The 18,754-nt window shown below is 38.6% G+C and overlaps 1 protein-coding gene across 2 annotated transcripts in view; it reads left to right on the top strand.

Moving 5' to 3' along the window:
* adcy5 (adenylate cyclase 5) overlaps positions 1 to 18,754 on the top strand; it is a 296,120-nt gene that overhangs the window by 163,780 nt on the left and 113,586 nt on the right. For both annotated transcript variants that reach the window (XM_062967408.1, XM_062967409.1), the window contains exons 2-3: positions 13,462 to 13,611; positions 16,054 to 16,175. In XM_062967408.1, coding sequence (XP_062823478.1) covers positions 13,462 to 13,611; positions 16,054 to 16,175 — 272 coding nt within the window. The remainder of the gene's footprint in view (positions 1 to 13,461; positions 13,612 to 16,053; positions 16,176 to 18,754) is intronic.

Genomic DNA, 18,754 nt, shown 5'->3' with positions numbered 1-18,754 from the left:
TTTAGAATGTAAGCCTTTGTCCAGGCTGACTTTTGTTGCTGTTATTGTTGTTGTTGTTGTTGTTGTTGTTGTTGTTGTTATTGTTTTACTTATAAAGTGCCCTGCACATTGATATATATTTATGTCCAGAAAAAATGAGTGAATATAGCCACAAATGTGTATTTCTATACAGAATCATCCTCTAGGAAACTTCAGGATGTGCAGCTGTGAGAAGAATATATATGCACAGAAAATATTTTGTTTGATCCAGTTAGAACAGATCCACTGAGTCAATTCCGCTTACTTAATAATTTACCAGTTTCTCACTGGTTCAATGTTACTACTGAGGTGAGACCTACAATTCAATTAGGTCATGTTTGTCCATTGTTGCAAGGCCCACATTGAGATTTCAGGTCCTGGCCCACTGAATGCTACATTAATGAGAATTGTTTCAATGTCTGTGAATGTGGTACTCATACATTATAAAGACTTCTTCCCATATGATATTGTCTAAGCTCTGGTGTGGCTATTGACTGGGTGATTTTGGGAGCTACAGTCCAAAAGAGGAAGCCAGTATGGTGCGGTGGTTTGAGCATTTTTCTACAACACTGGAGACCAGTGTTCAGGTTCCCACTCGGCCATAGCAACCCATTGAGTAGCTTTTGGAAAGTCATACTCTTTATGTCTTGAAGGAAGGCAATGGTAAACCATCTCTGAACAAACCTGTGGCAAGAAAACCCCATGATAGGTCCTTCCTGGCAGTCACAAAAAGTTAGAAAAGACACACAACAGCAATCTTAAAAGAGGACATTCTCCAGGCTTCAAGTAGATTCTGCCATTCTTCTCCTTTACACAATCACACAATTCTTTATTTTTAGCTATGTCAGTTGATTTCTGTTAATGGAAAGCCCTCATGGATTGGAATCTTTATCTTACATTTAATAGTCCCTTAGGCATTTTCCTCATCAGGAAAAGGAATTCATTTGGCCAACACTGCACCTCCTTTCTCTAACACTTCTGTCCATTTGTGTGTTGAGTTTGCTTTTGTTCTATTTTGGTGTCCTTGATATTCCATGTGTCGCCCCCCCCCCCTCCCGGGCAGGACATTGGTTCCTATACCCATCACTGTTGACCACCACTGGTTTCGGGTTCTTATAAAACAACAACTGTAATACACAAGTTTACAGCCAGTGAGCATGAAACAGATTGTAGATTTTGCTGTTATGTATTCATCATGTGAAAATGATGAAGCAGTCACACTTGGCTACATTTTATTCACACCTTGTTCCCACTGAAATACATGAGAAAGGCAGTGTGATCATTTTGGACCCAATTTAATATTTATTCCTTTACTTATACTTATTTCCATTCAAAAATGTAAACTGTTAAGAAAATGACAGAATAATGCAACTCACATTTTCTATAAATGCATTTTTGTTGTTTATTAATTAGAGAGGCTGATTATAGCTGAGGTGTTTTGCGCTCTTCTATAGTATGTGAGTCAGGGAAAGTATCTCTCGGCGGTAGGCATCTGTTTCCCACTGCTGAAAAGGAGAGCGTGCAGAATTCATAATTGCAGCAGGCAGCCAGCTAATAAAAATCCTCAAGGACATGAGATTTGTACAAACCACTAACTACTGCAATACAATTTGTATGAATCTTTGTTGGCAATGTCATCTGAGATAATTATTTTGAATAGTCTCTGCACATCCGGCTTTCCGAAAGTGAAGTGCTTTGAGGCATATTCATAATTAGTTGCTTTGTATCATGACTGTCTAATGACTTCAGCAGCATCAACAAATTCTACAGAGGACTGACAAATTTTTAGCGTGCATGAATTTCAATGGTGCAAGCTTGCAGATTCATTTCAGCTGCTTGTCAAATCAGATTTTTTGGGTTGCACTGAAACCACAGTCATGGTCTGTGATGATCTTGGGAGACGTGTTAGGCAATGCCTTATTTCATGGATGTTGAAGTGGCTGTGACTTTTCGGGATTTCACAATAGCCAGGATCCAATTGGTTTATTCTGTAACAAAAGGGTATCTGCCTGAGGAATTGAGAAAGGGGTAATTTTCTCTCTCTTCTTAGAGCTCTCTTGGCACCCCCAAATTCACCTCTAGAGGGGTGGAAAATCATTCCAAAGAGGGTTCCTTGTGATTTCAGATTGACTCTGCACTGTCATATAATGCAGATAATCAGAGCAGATAATCCATATTACCTGCATTGAACTGCCATATAATCCAGTTCAAAGCAGATAATCTGAATTTTATATGGCTCCGATAGCTCTAGGGGAGAGGACAGTAGAGGAAATGCTAGCAGAGTTGGAGGAGTTGCAAACCTGGATGGTGGAGGCATGAGAAACGGTCTTTCCAGTGGCTGCTCCTTTACTGTTGTAGGTCCCTTCCAGGGATGCCAAAATGACCCCCTTCCTCTTGTCTTTCCAGAGGAAGGATAAACCATTATTCCCTGCCCCTCCCCCCCCCCCCCCCCCCAGCCCAGGCAAGGCATTTAAAACAGACAGTTTTAAAACAATCAGCTAAATGTGCTGCAATATTTTTGACTGAACTGCTTTTTTGCAGTTTTTTCGTTGTTTTAGAAAATTATTTTAACTGCATTGTTTTAATAATTGAACTACTTCAATTCTATTTTAATATATTATTTTTGTATACTTTTAATTGTATTGCTTTTTAAGTTGCGAGCTGCTTTGCGTCCAACCTTGTGGAAGCAAGGTAGTAGTAATAATAATTATAATCTGGAGTGACAATGAATTTATCCCATTTATCCCACAGACACTTTGTATGTCCCAACCATAGGCTTCCTTGCATGAAAAATACATAGCATTTCCATATATTTAGAGCCTGGTTTCTGTATGATTTTGGGGAAAGAATTGTCAGGTCTGTTGTAGCTTAGTTTAGTGTAGTTCTTGGTATTTTTCCTTGTTGCAGTGGGGGCATTCAACTGAGTGGAAGGCTGTTAGATCCCATTATAAGATAGAATTGAAATCATCTTTACAGCAAAGATATGGAAAGCAAAAATTATCTGTGAGAGAGATGTATTTAAAGTACAAGAGATGAATAAAGGGAGAATCTAGAGTCTTTTCAAAGCTGGCAGCCACAATGCTGTCTGTCTCCATACAATGTTATCCTGCTCTGTGATAATGAAGCAGTTTTCACTTTCAAAATGGAGTAGAAAAATATGAAAGGAGCAAGCTAAAATAAATAAATAAAACATTTCAAATAAAATTCAACGGGTATTTTCTTCACATTCAAAAGTTAAAATCATTTATAATTGTATATCTTTTACAAGTTTTAAACAAAGCCCAAAACCTCATGTCCTATCTTATTGTGCAAATTTCAGATGCTGTTGACCTGCATCTCTGTGGCAGATAGGACTTGCAACCAACAACATTTAGATTCCTACCCTTATCTCTCTGGCTGCTGCTACTTATGAAAAAAAAATTGTATTTTATTACCTGGTTCTGCCCTAAATACACTTATAGCAAATGTCAGTGCCCTCTAAATTATCATAAATTTTATTAGGAAAAAAGTTTTATACATTCAGATATGAAAGTGCTTTTTAAATACAAAAATCAATAGAATATACATAATTTTAAAAGGTAAAGGTTTCCCCTGACGTTCAGTCCAGTTGTGTCCGACTCTGGGGGTTGGTGCTCATCTCCATTTCTAAGCTGAAGAGCCGGCGTTGTCCGTAGACACCTCCAAGGTCATGTGGCCAGCATGACTGCATGGAACGCCGTTACCTTCCCGCCGGAGCGGTACCTATTGATCTACTCTGTTTTCAAACTGCTAGGTTGGCAGAAGCTGGAGCTAACAGCGGGCGCTCACTCTGCTCCCGGATTTGAACCTGGGACCTTTCAGTCTGCAAGTTCAGCAGCTCCGCGCTTTAACACACTTCGCCACCGGAGGCTCCAGAATATAATTTTATATGGATTGAAATCCCTAATTTCTGCAGTTATTCAGAGAGTTAATGGTTGTGAAGCATAATTCATTTGGTAACCTGTTTTAGTATGTTTTTGGATTACATATAGTAAGCAAATTCAACCTGAGGATGTCACAGAAACTGGTTTCAGTCTTACAGATAGATCATATCTGATCTTAAGCTAAGCAAGGCCAGATCTTGTTTGTATTTGAATGAGGGCCTGCGAAGTAATTCCAGATGCTATAGAGCAATGGTTCTCAACCTGTGGGTCCCCAGATGTTTTGGCCTACAACTCCCAGAAATCCCAGCCAGTTTACCAGCTGTTGGGATTTCTGGGAGTTGAAGGCCAAAACATCTGGGGACCCACAGGTTGAGAACCACTGCTATAGAGGAAAGAACTATCAAAACTACTTAATTTTTATCATGTAGAAGAAGCTGGGAACTTCCTCTGAATGCTTGATGGTAAAATTGTCACATGTATATCTGCGCAGCTGCTGGGAGTGTCAATGCTAGACCTTACTTCACCTTCAGAGTCCATAGTTGGTGTATTCCTCATGCACCAATATCCCCCAGCCGCATCACATTTAATTTTTAAACCATTAGTAATCCAAATCTATCTTTAGAATTATCATTCAGGTCATACCTTTTAAAAGGGAGGGCGTGATTTTTGTTGTGCATCCTTGTGTGCCTATATTGTTTCCTGGACACAATAAACCCCCAGTGGGGCGCAGCAAAAAAAATCACTTCCCCCAGTGTTGAAAATCAAAATATTTATCCACTTTAAACAATTTTCTGTCCTCTTCCTCCAACCCCAATTCCTCCAGTTTAGCAACCTACATTGTTATTCATGTCACAGGTAAGAAAATAACAGAGGTTATTTTGACAGCATCTCTCTTTAAGCGTATTTTCTGCCTATAATTGTCTGTTGAATGACATCTGGTGTTTGAATAATCAAATACAAATGTAACAGAGTGGAGCAGCATATTGACACAATATGGTGTTTCACTCTATTTGTGGTTGTACAAGCCTTTCTTTTCTGAATTCTTACAATATAGGACTACTACTCAGCCATTTCAGGGTTTGAAATGACTGAAATGACAGTATGGCATTAGCTTTTTGAACTGAAGAAAATACATCTTCAGAAGAATGAAAGAACATGAGATAAAAATAATTCCTTAGAAAATTCATGCACGCTGGTTCACTGTAAATCTGAACCAAAAAAGCAGCATAATACTGAAGGTAAAATATCAAGTGAGGACCAGAAAGTCCCTCTTTTGACTCACAAGGTTTTGTGAGAGTATGATTGTGTGTGTGTGTCATGTATTAAAGTTTAGAGAAAGGATAGGAACAAAACTAAGATACATAAACCTTAAAGGCATCAGAACCTGTCTGAGCCCAGAAACTTAAGTTAATATTTGCATGGGAGACTGCTAACCACCTTTCAATGTTCCTTCCTTTAGAACAGTGGTTCTCAACCTGGGATCCCCAGATGTTTTTGGCCTACAACTGTCAGAAATCCTAGCCAGTTTACCAGCTGTTAGAATTTCTGGGAGTTGAAGGCCAAAAACATCTGGGGGCCCCAGGTTGAGAACCACTGCTTTAGAAACTATGAAGTTCATGGGTTTGCCATAAATTGACTAGCAGCTCGAAGGCAGATATACACTGTATCATAGAAGCATTTCCTAAGATAAACATATTTATGTTAATTATTGTTGCCTTTTTAGAAATATTCTCCAGAGACTGAAAATTGAAGAATTCCTCTGTTCACTGGAGGAACAAACTATACTTCATGAGTTCCAATCAGCCCTATATTTGCTGTTAATGTCTTCAAAGCTGATTTGTGTAATGTCTAGAATGTGGCACCTTTCGCATAACAAATCCTGTGTGTCTTGGGACCATCGTAGGATGCTAACCCTTTTGACTCGGTTGTGTGCACGTATGGCTCAGTTGGAGTCTTGAGCATGAACTAAAGTCGTCCAACCACATTTGCGGTTTTGATTATTCACAAATTTGATTTAAGTGTTCTCCCTAGGAATCTCTAGGTCCTCCTGTGTGATACTGTGGTCAACTTCCTCCGTTCATGTTGGAGGACCTAGATATTTCTAGACAGACCACCTCTTGAGGAACCTCTAGGTCAGGCCTGAACAACCTACAGCCCTCCAGGTATTTGGAACTCCAACTTCCAGAAGCCTGAACCAGCTGTTCCAATGGTCAGGAATTCTGGGAACTGAAATCCAAAGCACCTGGAGGACCATAGATTGTGCAGGCCTGCTCTAGGTCTTCTGTGGTCAGGTTCCAGTAGAAACTGGCCACAGAGTCGTGCTGGACGACTCAAAAATTCTAAGTGGGTTGCTCTCAGGTTAGAAAAATAGCACATTTTTTCATTTTCTCAGGGCCCTGTGACCCTAACTCTCGCAAATGTAGAGAGCTGCCTTCCACAGGAACATGCCACAAAATTATATTACTAGTTAGCTCTGGGGGGGGGGGGGGGGGGGCAGTAATAGCGAATTGGTGGAGTCATATCAGAGAGCTGTAGATCTCCAGGTAGCCCAAGTTGATAGAGCCAGATGAACACAAGTGTGCTGGAATCATCTTGTAATCATTGTATGCAGTCTGTATGGATAGATGGGGAGTAATTTTATGATTATTACAGTATCTTTTAATGCCTCTTTGTTTTAAGTCCACCTTGTCCATACATAATTCCCCATATTGTATTCATCGGGAATCTGAAGCAACATGATCAATTGTAGGTATGTTAGCTATGAGTCAGAAATCCATTTAATTCCCTGTGGAAGTTCACAGCCCGAAAGACATACAACAACCCAGTTCAGCTTCTGTTTCCTAATTAAATTTCATTTTTCTATGATGATGAACACCAGCTATCTTTACTCTTGGTGCGGGGGCTGGAAGGAGCTTGTTTATTAGACATCTGATCTTGTGCCATTTCAGCCAGGCATTGCATGAACACAGATATCGTTTCAGGACTGCATTCTTCCAGTGTTGTTGGGTTCTTTGCCACCTTGACTTTGCTGAGATTTATAACCCGAGAGATGTGTAGAATCGCTACTCCTGCAAGTGGGCAAAAGGCACTCGAGACATGGTGGATAGCTTTTCAGCAATGCTACATGCCTCGAGGAATTCTTAATTAACTGCTGTGTTGATGAAACAGTTTGCTGATGCATTCACATATTATGGAAATGGGCCCTGATTGCTTCAACATGGATGCTCCAGAAGGATAAGTACATGGCATGTAAAATGGGGAAACGGTATACATTTAATTTTGGAGTAAATAGATGTTGTAATGCAATACATTACCATAGTTTATGAAATGGTCCTTGAAGATGCATCTAGTAAAATGTTTAATTTTCATCTGTCCTTCATCATTATAGAAAGAGACAATCCAGTATGTTATTGGTTGCCACAATTTCTTGCTTCAGTGGTGTAAATTACTCAGTTCCCCCAGATATTGTTCGAACCCACACACACACACTCAACATTTAAAAAGCTACATACCTATTTGTGTGTGCCTTGATTTGGGATTAAAGAACATTCTATTCAAAATTCTATTCAGTTTTTAAACAAACAAACGTATTTTCCAGCTAATATTTTATATTCAGTATTTGGTGAGATTTTGCTCTCACCTAGATCTTGTCTTTCCCTGCCTGCACCTCATGCCAAATTGTTTAGGGCCCCAATTTTTCCAAGGCAGTGGGGAATGGGGAGGGCTGCAGTGGGAGGAGAAGGAAGAAAACCTTTGTTTCTTCCTGAATGTATCTCTCCTAAAAAGACAATCATATTATGACTATTAGAGTTGAGTCCCATACTGGGAGAAGGGCAGGCAAATCAATCATGCATTCCTCAATATAGGATTTGTGTCTTTATGTCAAGGCTGCTATACTTCTTTTACTGTCCTAAATGGTATTGGGTAGGTTGGTACAAAGCAGGACAGGGATTTTGCACTTTTAACTGTTGGGCAGAAAGGGGGATTTAATTGCTTACACCTCAAGTTTCCTCTTTTGTGGACTGGCACAGGTGCAGAAACACTATTATCTTTTACATCTGCCCACCATAAGCATCACTTAACAGAAACTTTTAAGGAAAAATCTGAAGTACAACCTGAAGATAAAAATTTAGGAAGGGCAAGCATCGATAGCAACTCTGTGTTGTCAAAGGCTTTCATGGCCGGAATCACAGGGTTTTTGTATGTTTTCCGGGCTGCATGGCCATGTGAGGTTTCTCCATACCTCACAACCTCTGAGGATGCCTGCCATAGATGTGGTCGAAATGTCAGGAGAGAATACTACAGCCCGGAAAACATACAACAACCCCCATAGCAACTCTGCTTCCAATCCAATAACTTTTCATATATAGCCAATATGAAATTTCTTAAAAGTAGTATGTTGTTATTTATTCCTTCAGTCCACTCCAACTCTTCGTGACCTCACGGAGCACCCCACACCAGAGCTCCATGTCAGCCATCACCACTCCCAGCTCCTTCAAGGCCAAGCCAGTTACTTCAAGTATAACATCCATCCCTCTTGCCCTTGGTTGGCTCCTCTTCCTTTTTCCTTCTATTTTCCCCAGCGACATTCTCTTCTCCAAGCTTTCCTGTCTTATCATTATGTGGCCAAAGTACTTCATCTTTGCCTCTAATATCCCTCCCTCCAGTGAGCAGTTGGGCATTATTTCCTGGAGTATGGACTTCCTGGATCTTCTTGCGGTCCAAGGCAGTCTCAGAATTTTCCTCCAACACCACAGTTCAAAAGCGTCTATCTTCCCTCGCTCAGCCTTCCTTATGGTCTAGCTCTCACATCCATAGGTTACTATGGAAAATAGCATTGCTTTAACTATGCGGACCTTCATTGCCAGTGTGATGCCTCTACTCTTCACTATTTTATTGAGATTGGTCATTGCTGTGGTCCCAAAAAGCAAACATCTTCTGATTTCCTGGCTGCAGTCTGCGTCTGCAGTAATCTTCGCACCTAGAAATACTAAGTGTGTCACTGCCTCCATGTTTTCTCCCTCTGTTTGCCAGTTATTAGTCAGTCTTGTTGCCATAATCTTGTTTTTTTATGTTTAACTGCAACCCAGCTTTTCATAGAATCATAGAGTTGGAAGAGACTTCATGGGCCATCCAGTCCAACCTCCTGCCAAGAAGCAGGAAAGTCGCATTCAAAGCACCCCTGCTGATGCAGTTTTGCACTTTCTTCTTTCACCTTGGTTATAAGGCTCAAAACCAAGGCTCAAAAAGTAGTATAGCATAATTAATTAATATTAATTGTTCTGTCCCCCAGGGGTTTGATTTGCATTGTCCCATAGTTGTAGGAAATAGCACCCTCTTTGCATTTCTTTCAGGGTTGCTGCAGACTTGGCAACACCCTGATAGTTAACCATCAACAGAGGTTTGTAGCCAGCCTGCAAAGCCTTTGCTGCTGTAGGCTTGCAAAAGTATCTTTTTGATCTTGAGGCTGCCCCCTTTTTCTGAGGATGAAATCTCCATTTTTAAGAAGCCTTTTTTTGCCTTCTACAAAAGAGAAAAAGAACTCAGATGTGCTTGTGTGGTCAAGCCAGGCCAGCTCAGACAAGCTATCGTAAGTACTAACCTCTTGCCTTTAAAACTAGTTCTGAGTTTAGATAGGGAAAGACCTGCTCTTTCTAAAATAGCAACTCAGCACTAGGGCAGAGAATATCCCAGGATTTCTCTGCCATTGGAAGGAGCTCTAACTACTTTGTTTCCAAGCTAGCTAGCCTGTCAAGAACTTTGAGAAAATAAAAATCTTGTTTGGTGTTCAGTTTGGAGTGGCCTTAGTTGCTGGGACTCCTGAGCTTCAAAGTTAGGCCCCCGCAGTCTACCCGGCAAAGAAAGGAGCACATCTTAATTTCAACCAAAGGTGCCTGGGTGTGACGGCACATTAATACACCTAGGTTTGAAGGAAGTGATGCATCAAAACTACTGGTAAATAACAGTTGAAATTTTAGTATTGTTTTCCTTTTTTTAGCTCAAAAGCCAAAGTTTGGAAAATTTCCCTTTTCTACCACAGTGTGCAAAACCTACCAGTGAGCGTAAGAGTCAAAAAATAATTTCCATGCTTTTCTCAAAGTTTTGTCTTTGCCGGAATATTCTTATAAAATTATATTTCAATATAATAACTCTTGAAAAATAACTATGCTTTGGGAATTAATCATAACAAACATGTAAAGTTCTTGGCAAATAAATTGATCCAAAGTAAGGCCTTCTCTGTTTTGATGCCTATTATGTTTTGTAGAAATATGATGATTGCAGCTTTATAACTAAAACAAAATAAAGGCAGAGATCACACATATGTTTACATGCTGCTTTAATACATTCTAGGAAAGTACCATAGCAATTAATTGTTTTGTAACATTCTGAAAAAAAAATATGGCCGCTATTATTATTTTGTGCTGCTTTGTATCCTGTGTCTGGGGACAGGCAGGGCTTACATGAAACAAAACAGTTAATATGTATTTTATTTATTATTTTAATGATATCAATAGGCTGCATTCAGGACCAAATTTCCCTAAACAGTTCTACCTATCATGTGCTAAACTTCAACAAAAAGCTAATTGTTTGTTTGAATTAAAAATTGGGAATCTTATTTTATCCAAGATGTTGAAACATTAGCTTGAACTCTGAAGTGGGAGAGCCAAAGAGCAGCTTAGCCATATCTTCTTAGCTATATATATGCAGATATTTCTAAGTGCCAATAATTACAGTCATCCATCATATTTTCTGTTATAGCTCTGAGCTTGTCACAGGTCATCATCTTGAAATGTTCACGCAGCCTTAGACACAATAGTTGAAAGCATCTGATTGCTGGCAGATCAAGTTTAAAGTAAATTGCCAGTACAGTAATGGTATTCTAAGAAGTGAATTTCTAAAGATACGCCAGAGGGCTACTCAATATATTCAGCATGCAACTAGGGTTCTACCAAGGAGCAATGCAGTAATAGACTCTAAACAAATCTGTCTTGCCTTCAGGATATCAGGCTCTGTTCCAAAAGATATTGAGAGTGAACCCTTTGATGATTAATAATGAAATCCAGAGCTTGAGGCAGAGAAGGACCTAGGTCATTACACAGTAGAGAAAAATCTCAAAGATGCAACTGCAAAAAGCACGTACTTTCTTTTCACAGACATGTAAAGCCTTTTCTATTCTAATAGGCCTTATATCATGCGTCCTCAAACTTTTTAAGTGAAGGGCCGGTTCATGGTCCCTCAGACGATTGGGGGGCAGACTATGATGAAATACTTCAACATTAGGATTGTTGTTGTTGTGTGCCTTCAAGTCGTTTCAGACTTAGGTCAACCCTAAGTCTAAAGTGTAGGTAAATGACCTTGGAGGGCCGCATTCGGCCCACGAGCCTTAGTTTGGGGACCCCTGCCTTATATAGTCATTCATCAAATGCCTATCTTACACAATTCATATTACTAATTGTAGTGCTTTTGTGTGTGTATGTGTTTCATGATGTATGTTTTCTATTGGTTTTAAGGGGAAAGGGTGGGATATATATAAATATAACAATTGGAGTAGTGGGAGTAGTGAGAAAAATAATACTGTATTATTATCATCATCATCATCATCATCATCATCATCATCTTAGGCAAGCAATACTTAGAGGTATATTGCCTACAGCAGCACCTGGTATTCATTTAGAGCTTTTAAAATTACATACTCAATTAAGGTAAAAGTGACACCACATATAATCAAAAATATACAAAAATGAAGAGGAAAGTAAAATTCAACTAGACATGTCACTCATTTGTGATGGGGAGGTTCTATGTTTCTGGAGGTAATTTCTCCCAAAGCGAATATCACTGATGAAAAGTGACCAGTCTTCAGACTTTGATTTCCTGTTTTTGTAGATGTCCACTTAATTTTCCCTAGATCCTCATTCAGACACAGATTAGCCATTATACAAGCCCTCCAGATGTTGGACTGCTGCATGTGATGAGGAATATGGTAATAGCTGCATTCTGCTTTTATGCCTGAAGAGAGTCTACTAATAGATACTAATAGGTACAGTAGACTCAGTTTCCCGGCACCCATGGGGATTGGTAGACGTCAGATAAACGTAGTTTCCAGAGCTGTTACTCAAATGGCCTAATACTATACCCCATGGCCCATACTATACTACACTACTTCTTAAACTGTGTGTCCTGACCTCAAAACAGGCCCTTAGCTCAGTGTCAGGGTCCCAAAAATATTTCTGGACATCGCCTAGTGGCTATTTTAGACATTTACATGAATCTGTGGTGGTGCAGTGTTTATAGTGAACTCTGAAGATGCTTCAACTGTACTTCATTAAAAAAAATCAGCCTGCTTAGCAATCCTTGCAAATGTTGATTGGTTGTTAGTAAATGTTTTATTTTTATACCTATTTTATATATTAATTTACCTGGGTCATGTAAAAAAATCTCAGGCCTGAAGGCGTCCCAAGTGGAGAAGTTTTAAGAAGACCTGCTGTACCATACTATAAACCCTGTATTGGCTTGATATTAATATTGAAATATAGCAATCTGAAGCAAATAAAGGCAAATAGAGGCAAATTTATTCATTTCTGTTACAAATTAATTTTACTTGAGCTTTTATTTGAAGTCTTTCCTTGACTTTTTTTGCTGATTGCTTCAGAGTCCTAGTTGCTTGAGTTCATAAACTTTGAATAAGGAAAGCTTATCCTGTATGTGCCAAAGGAGGGTTGAGAACATAGAATAGGAATGGACAAAGCTGCATGCATCTCACTTGATGCCTTTTTTTGGATTCAGAGTATCTCCAGACTCCCAACTGGCTTTTTTCTGTCAACAAAAACCTGAATTGTGTTTCCCGTAAGCTTCCAATATCTGTTATCAATCTTTTAATTTTTGTTGCAAGTGGATTGCTTCTTTTAAATAAGCAATTTCTAAATGTAGAAATAAGTCTTCTCCAAAACAAGGAATGGACATCCAGGCCCTACTGGACTTGTTTTCTATTCTTGTGTATTGTTTTCTTTAGCATTTTGTCACCCTGTGCAGACCTGGGAGTCTCAGTGTTAGCTGCCAATCCCTGATTTGAAACAGTCAATGTGCATGATGAAGCTGTGGTCATCAGGCCCATGGCACACAAAGTCCTATGCCTATTAAGCTTTGACAGTGTATTCTTTTCTCCTCATTACATCTAAAGAGGTTCACATTTGTAAGCATGTGGAATCTTCTCACCCTGTAATAAAAAAAACATGAAAATATCAATGAAAGCAATTATTCTATGAAATGACATTAGTAGTACCTTAAATAAATACAATCAAAATTTAAAAGTGAAGCTCTTTACTAAGGGCCTTGTTACTTTTCTTGATTTATATACACTAATTTGTTTAGAATAGAGCACAGTAGCAATGATTGTATTGAAGTCTGTATTAGTCTAGGCCATATGGATAAAAAAGAATGTGAGGAACAGCAAGGGACCTTTGCCCTTTGGTCTGGTGGTTTCTAGAATATAGTAATCTCTGTCTTTTTTCTCTCTCTCTCTTCCCCTCCGTCTTCATTGCAGCTGGTATCCAACATCCTCATCTTCATCTGTACAAACATTGTAGGGGTGTGTACACATTATCCAGCTGAGGTGTCCCAAAGACAGGCATTTCAGGAGACCAGGGAATGCATCCAAGCCCGTCTACATTCTCAGAGAGAAAACCAGCAGCAGGTAAAATAAAATATGATTGACAATTGATGGCTGATCATGATAACTTGATGGGTGGTTTTGAAGATGAGATGAGCATTTATTTGAATTTGGAAATTAGCTTTTGGATTATTTTGCTTCCATTGTTTCAATGGGGCAAGGTGGTTTGCTAGATAATTTGGCAGTTTTAAATGAAGCAATGATTTAATAGAAGACTGTCTTTTGTTGCTGCCTTTGACGAGTCCCTTTAGGGCTGCAGATACAATGGTTCCCAAGTCCATGATGATGGTGCCCTTCATGGCCAACCATTGTCTATGTAACCCAAGCCTAATTAGTAGACTACAGTCTAATTAGTAGACTACAATTTGGGGTAAACGGCTATGCCTGATTTTTTCTTCTTGAAATTGAGTTCTGATTGAGTTCTTGAAGGGTCTACCAAAAACCATAATTTTTGCACATGCGCAAATTTTTTACTGCATGGATGGTAATACAATGTGTTTCTATATAAGGAGACAGAAATTCCACTTTGAATCCCACTTGGGAGAAAAGCAAGATATAAATTAAATTAAGTGAACTCAGAGGTACATCTCAGACATGTAAGTGGCAAAATACTTTAAATTGAGCTTGTAGTTTCAGTGCACCCAGTTCCTACGCTACACTTGCTTATCCAGGGGTCTTTTATAGGACATAGATATAGTACTATGATTCCATTTAATTTTCATGATTCCATCATTTGGGATCTTGGGATTGGAAATCTAAAATTCTATGCCAATGTGCTATAATGGTTCCTCAAGCTACAAGCCCCATGATTCCATAGGACAGTGGTTCTCAACTTGTGGGTCCCCAGGTGTTTTGTCCTCCAACTTCCAGAAATCCCAGCCAGATTACCAGCTGTTAGGATTTCTGGGAGTTGAAGGCCAAAACATCTGGGGGGGGACACAGGTTGAGAACGACTGCCATAGGAAGTAGCAGTGACAGTTAAAATGGAATCCTAGTCTTATAACTGTGTAATGTGATATGGCCCCTGCAACATCTGTCGACCAACATCTCTAATAATTGAGGAAACTGACTATGGATTCTACTTTTGAGACACCCCTGACTTGGTTGAAATTCAAATGAAATTACTTAATCTAACCTACTGACTCTATTATATATAGCCAAGATTCTAGTCTTTTTAAATTCAGCTAAGCAAAATATATTACTTCGCCAGCTTTATATTCCAGTTTTCTCCAAATTCTTCTGGCCTTAAACAGAAACTGGGGCCCCTTCCACACAGCTGAATAAAATCCCACAATTTTTTCTTTGAACCAGAATATATGGCAGTATGGACTCAGATAACCCAATTCAAAACAGATATTGTGGGATTTTCTGCCTTGATATTCAGGGTTATATCGCTGTGTGGAAGGGCCCTGAGAATGATTGCTTGTCAGGGAATGAGAGTGTTGATTTCTACAATGAACTGGCAAACTACAAAGGTCATTGCAAAGAATCCTACACACCTTTAAACAACAGTGTGCTTTTGGTCAATTATGTGTAGAAAATTCTGTATACAGATAAATATAGTAGATTATGTAGAGTATAGCACAAAAAATGTGGGTTCTTTTCATGCTTGTATTACAATATGCACACATTTATAAGATGCATTGGTTTCTAGCAATAGAATAGTAATCAGGCTCCTCACTATGGAGCAGGACTGACATCCTTAGTTTCCATCTTCATATTTTACACATGAAATATAAAGAGTAGACTCAAGTAATCTGTTGATGCCACATGCTTAAAATGTCTGAAGCCATCCTTAATGTTTACTATGTACTTGATATCATTCATGTTTGGTAGACAGCAAATCTGCTACTCTGCCATGGGTTTGTTACCTTTTTATAAATGATGAAGTAACAAGAAACAATGCAGGGTTGTCATACATCATAACCTATCCCTATCAGGACATCTGCCATCATTTGGCTAGGTTAGCTGCTATGATTGACTGTTAAATTTACGGGAAGTCTGATTTATTGTGATTTCAAATTGCCTAATGACTATGTGGGCGGGATTCTAGATGTCCTAAAGGCTGGTATTTCGGGAAATATCAAGATTTTCCCCATCCACCACAGAACTGATAGCTCGGTTTTTCTAACATAACCAGGGAGAGTGCAATCATTTAACAAACTGCGCTGCTGACTCCAAGCAGCAAATTCCGGGTGCTACAAAAGAATAGGAAAGTGTCATTTCATTTGTATTATTATATTTTTTACTACTAAGGATGGGTGGACATGTTTAAGATTTTGTCTGCCACTTATAGCTTGGTTGGCTTTGGATACTTCCCAGTACTAACTTGGGTCAGTATTTGCAGCTCCACTGACGTTGCAAAATAACTTGGGCCAGCCCTGGGCAGGAGAGACAAAGGGATGTGTGTTTGTGTTGTTAAACAGGGAGTAGGGATTTAATTGGATCATCTGTCTAACACCATAGGAGCGCCTCCTGCTCTCCGTACTTCCTCGCCATGTTGCCATGGAGATGAAAGCTGATATTAATGCCAAAAAAGAAGATATGATGTTTCATAAAATTTACATCCAGAAGCATGACAATGTTAGGTAAGTGCACAAGGAACATGGATTTTGACTGCAAGACTATGTATAGTATTTAAAAAAAAGGAATTCGAAGGGGAGCAAAACACCACATATTTCCCATGTTGCTTTTCTGGTCACCTACTTTTATTCTTACTCAAAATGTGAGGGGGAAACATGAGAGTGTTCCAGGGATCTCTCATTTACCATTCCAGTAGCAGAATTAGAAATAACAATTAAGAACAAAGAAGGTGGGTGGGGGTATGTTTGAAGGCAGAGAACAGTTGTGGAAGACTAGGTTACAAACCCCCCATGACATCTACTCTCCAAAATAAAAATAGGCTCCCCACTTCACACCTTCTATGAGATGAGACCTTTTCACTATGTTTTAGAGCATTTTAAGTTTAGAAGAAATCAAAGCTACACCAAACATAGCTTTTTGGTTTTGATGTAACTTGAAAAGCCATGCCCCTGCCCTCCTTTACCTTTCTGTATGAGTGGAGAAAAGCTAACATTTTGTAGTTTCAGTTGTATGGCAAAATTGTCAGAAACTGCATGTTTTATTTAAATACTGTAGTTTTCATTTTGGTTTGTACCTCCTATTGAACCAATAAATTATATTTATTTAATCTTGTAATTATTTCAGTGGTTCTTATTAGTTGTACATATACATAGTAGTGTTGCGTGCAAAGTTTTTTAGTGAAAAGGGATGATAAAAATGTAACAAAATAATAATAAAGTACAGCATACTTTGAGGGTCTTACCTGAAATATGTGCTGCATAGAGAGTTTGTCAATACAAGAAATAGAATGGGCTAGTTTGCGTCTCTGTTTTTTTTTTTTAAAGAGTAACTCGAAGAGTAACATAACTGATATGTTACTGGAATAATATTCTGTGTATAGTTTTCTTAGGTAGGTAGTAATGATTTTGTGCCTAGTGAGTCTAAGTAACCTTACATCCATTCCACACAAAGTCATGGGCTGAATCCAGTTGTTACTCCCAACTACAGGTAATCCGTTGAATTAATGAGACTTGTATAAGTGTTGGCTTCACAAGTCTTGTTCGTTCAGCACAGTGGTTCTCAACCTGTGGGTCCCCAGATGTTTTGGCCTTCCAACTCCCAGAAATCCTAATAGCTGGTAAACTGGCTGGGACTTTTGGGAGTTGTTGATCAAAACATCTGGGGACCCACAGGTTGAGAATCACTGATTCAGCAGGTCTACCACAGTTGAGTTTAACCATTGAATTTTATCCAATGTGCTTACCTGTAAAAGAGCACGGTTTCCAGTGAGGTAAATCCAACAGCTGTACCAGTGCAAAAAAATGTTTAGACAAAAAGGTTTGGATTGACGGATTTAGGATCATCAGATTAATGGAATAATTAATCTACTGAAATTATAGTACACTGTATATGATCTATGGGTTGCAACCTGTACTTTTTAATTAGAAGTAACCTGTTTTAATTGGCCTTGTTGACTCCAGACTTATATCTGTTTGGCACTTTTATGTGGCATTTGGAGAATGAAGCTTTCAAGATCAGACAGCAGCCTCACTGAATTTGAACCCCCATTAAAGAATGTCATGTAAATAAACAACTTGTTTTTAAAGGAGAGAGATTTGCTGGTATGAAGAGAGAGCTATTAAAAATGAGAACATGGTCACAAGAACATTATAAAGACGATAATTGGGAGAATTTGCTTAATCCAGTTGCTATAAAATTGTTATATTTACATAACTCTGTTAATAATAACATTCCAAACTTTATCCTATGCTTATATCTTAAATAATTGTTGTTTATTCCATGTGATTTGGAACAGGATAAAATATAGGACATTCATGTGGTCATGTTATACAAGTTTACAAGTGCAGATTTGTGCAAAATTGCCATTGGCAACTGAAATAATTGCTGTAGCAATTCAACATTAAATTGTATTTATTTATTTATTTATTTCAATTATTTATACCCCGCCCTTCTCACCCGAGGGGACTCAGGGCGGCTTACAAGTGGCAATTGATGCCGTTACACTGATATACAATAAACTAAAACGATTAAAACAGTCATAAAATAGTCATAAAATAGTCATAAAATACAATATACAAAGTTTAAAACAATGCAAAGTGCTTATGCCATTCATCCACCAGACCTTATACAAGAGCCGTAATTCGAAGCCAACACATGCTTATTCTTCAAATGCCTGCGTACATAGCCAGGTAAATAAAAAATAAAAAATAGTGAATTGTGTAAGTGAAGAATTAAATTAGTGACTTGGATTGAAATCTTGGATTGCAATGTTTGTGATGTTCAGATTATTCTTAATATCAGCTACAGGTGAAGTATTAGATTGGTTGATTGTACAGGGGTAACTAGATAAATACTGAACTGTTCAGAAACTGGATAGAATATTCAATGATTATTCATAAATTAAGATCCTATATGGTCCCAATTTTTACATTACTCATATTACCTTTCTCTCCCTGTCAAAGCATAGTGCTTTCTTTGCAATTCTGAATCTGAATGGCATAATAGATGGCACAAACTGCATAATGTGCTGAATATAGTTAGTACAGGCACAGCCACTATTCCTATCTATGAGATCCATGATCCC

This window comes from Anolis carolinensis, chromosome 1, assembly GCF_035594765.1.
Source record: "Anolis carolinensis isolate JA03-04 chromosome 1, rAnoCar3.1.pri, whole genome shotgun sequence".
NCBI lineage: Eukaryota > Metazoa > Chordata > Lepidosauria > Squamata > Dactyloidae > Anolis > Anolis carolinensis.
This window is presented reverse-complemented; position numbering and strand designations above follow the sequence as displayed.